At 34.8% G+C, this 10042-nt stretch overlaps 1 protein-coding gene across 1 annotated transcript; it reads right to left on the bottom strand.

The window, feature by feature from the left end:
- Positions 1-506: 506 nt before the first annotated feature.
- Positions 507-6131, bottom strand: LOC138331670 (matrix metalloproteinase-9-like). Its single transcript, XM_069279398.1, has 6 exons — positions 5218-6131; positions 4828-5001; positions 3926-4062; positions 2526-2680; positions 1660-1741; positions 507-741 (listed from the first exon to the last, which is right to left on the bottom strand). Exons 1-6 carry the CDS (start codon positions 5435-5437, stop codon positions 514-516), a joined length of 996 nt encoding a protein of 331 aa, XP_069135499.1. The 5' UTR covers positions 5438-6131; the 3' UTR covers positions 507-513.
- Positions 6132-10042: the final 3911 nt, after the last annotated feature.

Here is a 10042-nt window from a genome sequence, read left to right as displayed (position 1 = left end):
ACACGAGATCTTTGTACGTGCTCAACAATTGTATGACGTCAAGACAACAATATCATGACGTCGCGGTAATAGTATCATAACGTCATGACAACAATGAAATGACGTCACAAAGACGGCGAAGACGACGATTCATTGAGGTTACATCATCCTCGCTTGCATAAGTGACACGTTTATTAGAGACACAAAGTGGTATACGGGGTAAGCCAAAAAGAATCATTCGCCCTCTTTTGGGCGAGACAGGAGATCTCAACCCTCGGGAAAAGATTCTTAAGCTGTCAAACACTCTCGGCACAGCCTCGTGTTTGACAACTGATGAATTGTATCCCTCCGGTTGAGACTTGCCTGTCTCACCCTAAGGAGTTGATATATTCTATTAGTCTTTAATGTTATACCGTTTCATTTGCCCTGCAGGTAGGGCGTTAGAATTGTACCTGCTGCCCCTATTGCATGATCGTAAAAGGCGACTAAATTTAGAATATTATTTTTTCTCTTTTTCCTTACTGACTGTATTTCCTAACGTCTCCCTTGACACCGCCTCGCTTTTTGGCCTTCTGTTGAGGTAGGCTCTGGATTCTGTCCCTTGGCCGAGACACGCCAAAGTCTATAAAAGTTTCTGCTGCTGATTGTACTAGCGCTCAGCATACAGGGAGTAGGACGACTGGTTTGCCCGTTATCAGTATAATGCGACCGGGTGGGGTGTGTTGCTTCTTGTCTTCGGCGGCATGCTTCAGTGATATAACACTATAAAAGGGCAATAAATTCACTATACAAGAAGACACTACACGACATACCGCAGTCACCCAAAACATGCACCTCGCACTACACACACGCCACACACCGCATACATGGGAGGCCGTCCTTACATGATCCTGTTGTTGATAGGACGTTAATGAATCAAACAAACAAACAAACACATTCAATATATTTAATTAATTATCATCAACCCTTTTCTTATTTAACATTGGTTACGAAACAAGCTATATAACTTATACAAATCTCTTCCAATGACCTGAATGTAAACAGGCATATACACGATGGGTCTTAGAATACCCTAAAAACTTGAAAACAAGACGCGGCTTATTTTCTTTAATAGTAAGAGATTACAGCTATGCTTACTTTCAAGTACCGGCTTACGCCGGTCAACTTGCGGGAGTATTTTAGCGGTAGTCAAATATGCTATGACTTATTTACGAGGTTTTATTGATTTCCTTTTTTGCGTAACGATGTAAAGATTCTATTTATCACATAACTTTTAAATAATAGAAATATAAGTAAAACTGAAGATTTCGTCTCTATAGGCCTATGAAACAGAAAAAAATCCAGCTGAGATGTGACGTTAACGTCTACTGAGACAATTATGCGACGTCATATACAGATTATGACGTCAAAACTACATATGACGTCATAAGAGTGTTATTACACATGTGTCTTACGATGTTTATGACTATCCGTATGGCATGGCTGGACGGGCTAGTTATGTGATAAAATCATAAACTGTCAGGAAATAACAAACAAAAATAGATAAAGTCATATGCTTTAATCACAACAAAATAAAATTAAGGAATAATAATCCTTCAAACATATATCATATATGTCTTCTCAAACATTTCCAGCACGTCATTACCGATATTGTCTCTAAATTTCCGCCCGCCCACATACCGTTTCTCCACCACCAACGAAAGCTGGATGAAAGTCGTAAGGACCGGCAGATTTCTTAGATTGAACGTCATAACGGTAATACCTGAAACACGTGTAATAAAATATCAGGAAGGTTTAGTTATACTGTAAACCAATTTGTTATCATGTGCAGGTAAATTTTCGCATAATACGTCAGCTATTACAAATTGCAATAAATGCAACGAAACCTTTCAAACACAGAGACAATAGAACTGTGATATTCTAAATCGCGAATTGTTATCACCGTGAAAAATTCATTAGGTATTAAAATGCTATATTAAATTACCACGATAAATAGGTTGGGTTACAGAAGCTTAATTGGGTTACAGGAACTTAATTGAATATGTCACAATAAGAGCATTTACTTGAGTACACTATTCCGGTGGTGCTTTAAAACTTTGTTGGTGACTATATTTGTATAACAGTTACCTGACACAACAAATATATAAATTGTTGATCTTGATAGAAATAACCTCCGAGAAATTGAAAAATCTGTTAATCAACATATCTCCGGGACACTCAAAATACATTTTAATATTAGTGAATATTTAGTTCAAGCAGAGAGTGAATTTGCTCGCAAAATATCAAATTTTATGTTGTCGACTCCATCTATGCAGATTCCAGAGTTACTTTACTTGCTGGTAAGTATCCATTGTATGCATTATGACATCACTATTTTATAAGCAAAATTCGCTTCTTTTTCTCTGATTTAAAGATATGACGTTACACTCGCTAATCCATGACGTCACAATAAAAACCTACCCGTAAAAGCAGATAAATATTATATGCAAATACAGTATAGTACATTTTACTATTTTATGCTAAATGATCAGATAGACGACACTTACTCTTTGTCTGAAACAAAAATGATTTCTGAAGGATCACGGGAAAGTGCCATGTCAACAATAGGCGGGATTCCGGGAAATGCATCCGTCATTGGTTTCATGGAATTTTTTACCACCGAAAAGTTTGAAAGGTCATATTTCCAAACAACCCCAACGTTCTACAGGAAAAGAATTTTAGTAATAAGTACATTTTCGAAATCAAATCTGTCATAAAAATTATGTCACATTTTTTTTTAAAAAATAAGGATGGTTGCCCTATTCCAGTTGCTAGTAGGATTTGTTTTAAGATAATATTCGAACTCAACTGTCTCCAATTATCAATATATTGACCATAACAACGACATTTTGAGTTGTAACTTTGACCATGATGTCAAAACAGTTCCGTTTTTATAAAGTTATATGTACCATAACTGGACAACCATTCTAACATGTTATTTATTCTCCGGTAATCTAGTGAAAACCATCAGGTCTGAGAGCTGTGAAAAGTATCCAGATAGGCAGACAATCTTGTTTGATGCCTTCTTAACATTAGTTACAACAGATGATTTATGAATTGTAAAATTCTTGTTATTTATGTTATGACATGTTTAGATAAAAAACAATTATTAATAACCCTATAGCGCATTACTGCCAGATGTCATTTTGAGTTCTTATTTGTAAGCCTTTGCATTAAGTATTGTAATTCATAAAATGTTTGTAACCTTTAATTTGCTGGTGAATATTAAATGCTCTTCTTGATTCGTCAGTATAAAACATACATATAAAAGAAAAGCACAACAATGGAAGCATCAAGGCATTATTTACATTTTTTTCTTCATGAAATGGAGATTTTCGTTTAAGCGTTTGTATATCAAGAAAAAACTTTACATCTGCGTTGTGATGGATTGCAGTTTACCGTAACAATCGGATACAACATCATGTTCCAAATTTGAGCTATCAGCTAAAGTCTAAACTGGTATAGGGTATCAATGAGTCTGAGTGTATATCTTTATTTGATGATTTTTAGTTTCACTTTCTTTATAGGGTTGGGTGAAGTACGGCGACGTATTAGGGCCGCTATACTTTTTTTTATCTTGTACATACCACGTAGTATCTTGTACGTACATATTAGTATCTTGTCTGTATAATTTAGTATTTTGTACGTAAAACTTACTATCTTGTACGTACAAGTTATTATCTTGTATGTACAACTTAGTATATTCTACGTACAACTTACTATCTTGTACGTATAAGTTATTATCTTGTATGTACAACTTAGTATAGTCTACGTACACCTTAGTATCTTGTACGTACAAGATAAACAAAATTATATAGTGGTCCTAATACGCCGCCGTAATGAAGCAAGGATTTCAAATTAAAAATATGTTCATCTACTTCATCATAAAATTTAAATTGTAGCTTACTTGGCTTGTTACAAAAAGCAAGACATTGTTTTTGTCCAGGGCTACGGCGGCCGTTATTTCAGAATCATCTTCTTGGAATCCCCTCAATTCTAGTTCCTGGATTTCTTTACCACCGGAAAATTGCTGCATTTTCCTCCCTAAAAATATCAAGTGTCCGATACCTTACAGAATTGATGTAATAATGTATTATTTTTGCAGGATATTTATTTGCTCTTTAAGCATTTGAAAGCTTTAAATATCTTAGAGGTCTACCAATGAAACGGTTCCCTTTTGCTTTACTGTCCTTTATACGTCAACCCAAGACGGCCCCTTTTTAATTCCATCTTGGAACTTGAAAATGATATACCACTGACCACACAAACATTTTTACTTGGCTCTGAAAGACACGATATCAATATTAATAAACTTTACTAGATAAAGTTCAGTGCTATGTCAGGGATACCAATACATTTCGTTGAATTTTGTTGAATACATCTCGTTGAATTCGTTGAATATCTTGTAAATCTTTTTTTTTTCTATTTGTAATGCTATAAACTAGGAGATATTTTGTACATGATGTTTATCAATATCTAGCTTGATGACTTAGGATATCATCATCATTAGATAAAATAGCAATTGACATTATTTATGTATATATAGATATATATATCTATATTAATTTGTATGTACTGTTGATAAATAAGAAGAGGGCGTGTATAGGCGTGTTGCCTGTTGCCCAATTCCGATTGTATTTAACATCAGACAATAAAATATTCTGAAATGAAATGAAAAAAAACGGGTTCCCGAGTTCACTTGCCGCCTGGAATCATTTTGCCAAAAGTCTCATAATAATGGCCAATACAATGGTTTAAGAAGATACGGTGATGACAATTACTGATCAGTACTTATCTGTGCGCTCTTACCTAGAATAACATATGTTGATCCAAGGACGTGGAACGCTGCATCTGGAAACCACGGGATGCCAGGAAATACAGTAGTTGATTTTTGTATGCCATTAAAATGACCTGTTGCGGGGTCATAAACTGGGATTCGATAGAGCTTATTCAGTCTAAGCATAAACAGAGTTCCGTTATCGTCTGGTGAGCGAAATCAAACAAAAAATGACATATTAGTAACAAACAGGCCCAGAGTTTGTTGCATAATGTTCGACAATCTTTCAAATACATTTGTACATTAATATGTGTTTGCAAAGGATTGCAAATTACAACCTAATCTAGCTGCAGAGTTAAAAAATATAGAGAGAGGTATGTTACAAGCCATAACATAAAAGGAATACGCCATAAGAATGATACCTTTAAAGGCTGCATCAAATCTTCTTTGACATTGAAAACGGTTGGCAAGGAGATATGGTGGCACGAAGATTGGCGGTAGTGTAGGACGAGGAGTCGTGGTTGTAGGACGAGGAGTCGTGGTTGTAGGACGAGGAGTCGTGGTTGTAGGACGAAGAGTTGTTGCTGTAGGACGAGATGGTGGTCCTCCTAGAAGACAATACGGGTTAGCAAGAAAATACATATGCGATAAAGTTTGTCCCCACTTTTGTTGGTTTAAATCAAGTTTACAATGCCTCAAAAGTTAATACATTCGCTATATCAATAAATCAGTTTGCCGATAGAATAAAATACTAGCAATTTCCTGTATATGTGAAGTGCATATATTCCTTTAGATAACTAGATTTGTCGCCAGAGTGAAAAATAATACCTCCGCTGCACAAATTTAATAACTCCATTAATTAGTTACATTGCAGAACCCTATATAGTTAACTCAACTCTCCTTTATGTCATGTTTCTGTGATCCGGATTTTATCAAATTCTGTCAAGTAGTTTAGGAAGAGTTTGCCGGACAAAGTTGTGTCTACATACAGACAGACGAACAGGCGGACAACCTGATTCCAGTATACCCCTATTAACTTCGTTGCTGAGGTAAAAGAGTGAAGTGTATTAAAGTAATAAGAGATAGATATATACATTTATTATATGAATATAATTATAATTATATGATTGAGAAACAAGTTATACAACTTATGTAAATCACTCTCGATGGCCCGGATGTAAACGCGCGAGGGGTCTTTGTCTTAATTGATTGGTCCGTATTGTATTTGTGAGATGAATATCATATGTCCAAAGAAAACAAAAATGAATGGAGATAAATCTGCAATATGAAAAGGAGGAATAAGATGAAGTGGAAAAATACTTTTTTTAAATGATGTTACATACCGTACGACGGAAAGTGGGATAGGGCTGTACCTGGTTGATCCTAACAGTCGCCAAGTTAGATCTCTTCCTCTCCACCCGTTTCCTACAAAGATTTTCAAGAGAGTAAGTACTTAGGTTATATATCTAATACCAGAAACTAACGTTTCATCAATTAACAAACGTGGTTATTTTCTCCTGTGTGTTCTTATAGTTTAATTTTTTAGTTATTAAGTTTAGCACTGAACATCTATAACAAAATTATTAACACCTGAAATTTTGTACTTGATAAGATGTTCGTGCGGTCATACCAATCTCAGACATTTAAAGGAAGTGAAATGAACCACTCACAGAAGAATGACACAAGACACACTGACCAAGCACATTCGGTCACATTACACTGACAAACCAGTCGTCCCAGATAATTTTACTTAGTGGTATGCAGCAGTAGAAATTATGTTTCGAATTCAAATACTCACTTGTGTTAAAAGTTTGATTCATCAAAATAGAAAACACATCATTACAGCCACACCTCGGGCGATTCATGGCGGACTGTGTCACTTCATTCATAGATCCAGTAACGTTATGTTAAAGGAATTTTTGACATGTTCTGAAATGAGAATATATAAACAAATGATTGCATTCAATAATATGTCATACCGTTTTTTTTATCATACATTACCGTAAAAAATATCGTTTCCCAGGGAAAAATTATAATGCTTTATTTTTGATATTTTCTCTGTATAATGAAATGATTTTTTTCATTATTTCAAAGTAAGTTGAAATTCTTTTTACCCTTTTAACTTCAAGCATTAACTGAAAACCTAATAAATTTGCATGTGTTTAATTACGAATGATAGGTCTATTCAGGAAAAAGATTATTAGCAAAAGCAAATTGTCGGATATATATCATTGGTAAGATCTATTCCCAAATAAAGCATAGAAAGAAACCTAAACTCAACACCGACTTTAATGCTTCTTTCAGCTCCGCGTCATTCGGCGGTATGTGGCTGGTATAATGTTGGTCTCGTAGGTATCCATAGCGACATAAGTATTCCTGTTAATATATAAACACATATTGTAAATATAGAATTTCACGCACATTATATATATATGAAGAACGCCTGCAAAGCTCTGACATCTTTCATGCCTAATATGTTCACCAAGTGAAAAACAAAAATCAATTTTACATACCACAGGATCTACATCCCTCTCAAAGTTAAGAGTGTAACCTTGCACTATGGAGAAAATAGCGATGAAAATGGCCAATGAAGATTTGAAATTCATCTTCATTTCCACAGTATAAAAACACTGACTATTTTATGTTCAGTTTTGTTGGTGAATAGTAGGAATAGTTCCACACGAACTGGACACTGGTCGACTTCTAACTAACTACTTCACTGGTCGCGGCCTTTTATAATAATTGGGGCTCGCATGTTAGTAGAGACTAGTGATCAAGCTGCATCTGCACCACCTGTTTACGTACGTTGTGGTATTTGAGGAAAAAAGAACATTATTGATCAAGTTATTGTTAATAGACAGATAACTGTATAGCATGTTGTAATATTAAATTGCTTCCTTCATTCCCTATCACAATAACACTAGTGTAAAAATATATGAATAGAGGTTACATAACGAATGGTTATTGGATATGGAATTTAAATATAAATATAAACTTTATTTATTTTACATCGATTGAGAAACAAGTTATATAACTTATGTAAATCATTCTCGATGGCCCGGTTTTAAGCGCGCGAGGGATCTTAGTATGGGAGGAAATCGGAGTGCCCGGAGAAAACCCACGTGATCGGGCAAGTGACCCCTGACCTTTTCACGTCCGTGCCGGGGATTGAACCCCGGCCGGCTAGGTGAGAGGCAGGCGGCTTAACCACTACACCACCCGATCAATTTGTTCCACACGAGTGAGTTATGTTCTAAAAATTTCAAAAGACTCGAATAGCTGGTAGTGTCTTTTGTAACTTTTAAAAAATAAGTGTGGAATAAATTCATTTTTCTAAAACTACGAGTCATGTGACCTGTTTCTACCATAATAAACTGATAGAAATACGGTGGAGATAAGGTAAAGTGTATTTGCTGAAATATGCAAATAAAGTACAGTAATATTTTCATCAGCAAATACGTAAATCATATGCAAACGTTCAATTCTGATAAAGAATCCATTGATATAAAATCTTCTAATTGGGAATATCTTTAAGATTGAAATGTTACTCATTTTATTTCTTATTGAATTTATTTTTTTCATATTTGCATCAACAATTCAAAACTCATTATTGGACTATGTAAAAGCATGCGCACGACACGGTGCCGTCTCTTTCCCGGCAAATAATCATCAAGACATTGTAATCATGTTCAAGTTCGTTTTAGACTCAGTAAAATCCTCTTCCATCAAAACGCTTTACACTGATGATAAAAAATTCGGGTCTATTTTAAACCACGCATATAAATCACATATCTTAACACAACAAGTACGACAGCAGTATGGACGTTAAGTTGCTATCACAACATAGCATGAAGGCGTCCGATTATTGATGACTTTGACAAATGATGACGTGGCGGTAAGGAAAAAAGTAGTTTCAGCCAATCCAAATGCGTATATAGTTTTTACCAAGTAAGGTATAATCAAATTGAGAACCAACAGCTGCGATGTTTTATTATTTGATACCCTGAGAAAAACACCGATATATTGTGGTAGGATCCTTTGTTCTATACCAACATATGTTAGAGCTTGTTATAAAATTATCAGATATTTTTTTAATCTTTGCATCAATAAGTCAAACAATGCTTAATTAGTATATCTATTGTAGACATTAAATTTGTTTAAAAAATAATTTTCTCAACACATATTCATGGAAATTAAAAGAAGAGATATCATACTCATTTATAAGTATGGATGTAACGCCCATCCGATCATTAATAAAACACTCTAAGTGATGCCAGTAAGTCATGTTAACAACATCTATTTGCCAGTGTGATTTGCTTCAGTGTTAGAGAGCTAAGGTAGATCCATACTTGATAATACGCCGACCGGAAGTTGCAGCGATTATTTCGATTTCCAGAATGGTTTCCGATAAACTACAATTGGATATATTTATCTAAGTAAAAATTGCCTACATGAATTATCGAATAGCAATAAAGCAAAAGTAGATGGTATATCTTACTTTTTCAAACACCGGAAATAACGTTGATAGCAAGAAATGATAAAAGGGGACCCATCTGAGGAATTCTACAACAATTGTATACGAATTGCCTTAAAACCCAAAATGTGAAAAAACACCATAAAACAGATGTCATATCACAATAATCATATGAAATGATATGGAGTGTTTATTAAATGGGGTAGGCTTATGAGTTACAAACTTCAAGTTTGCAAAATTACGAAATTTTGATTGACGACCCCGTGTTTTGATATGATATTTGCAAAAAAATATTACCTTGGGTATTTTGTTCTATCGTTCAAAATAAGACAAAAACATCAACATGATTGTGAAACAATCATTATATTACTACAGAAAACATATTGTTTACTATTTTTCGTTCAGCAAATGCACATATGTCAAACATCTCAAACAAATTTATTTAAATATTTGACATTTACACGAAAATGCGAAAATAAAAGACCTATTTGATAAGAAACAAACAATTTTATCAAACGTTTGGAGCTTCCTAAAACACGTCATCACATTGTGTTTGACTTCAGATTACAATACAGTAAAATACATACAGTATCAACCGTACACGGTCCCAAAGAGTGAGGCCCGTGTCGATATGCGATTTTCAAAGGTGCTTACTATCGCACGGATAACCTAGCATCCATATCAACAGGGGATGAAGACAAGAGCTCGGAGCCGGGAATTGTATTTCGAAGTCGAAAAGCTTGCCTTACATACAATGTCAGCGATTCAATAGA

Source organism: Argopecten irradians, chromosome 9 (genome assembly GCF_041381155.1).
Source record: "Argopecten irradians isolate NY chromosome 9, Ai_NY, whole genome shotgun sequence".
NCBI lineage: Eukaryota > Metazoa > Mollusca > Bivalvia > Pectinida > Pectinidae > Argopecten > Argopecten irradians.
The sequence above is the reverse complement of the archived record's forward strand: the minus strand, read 5'-3'. Positions and strand labels throughout refer to the sequence as shown.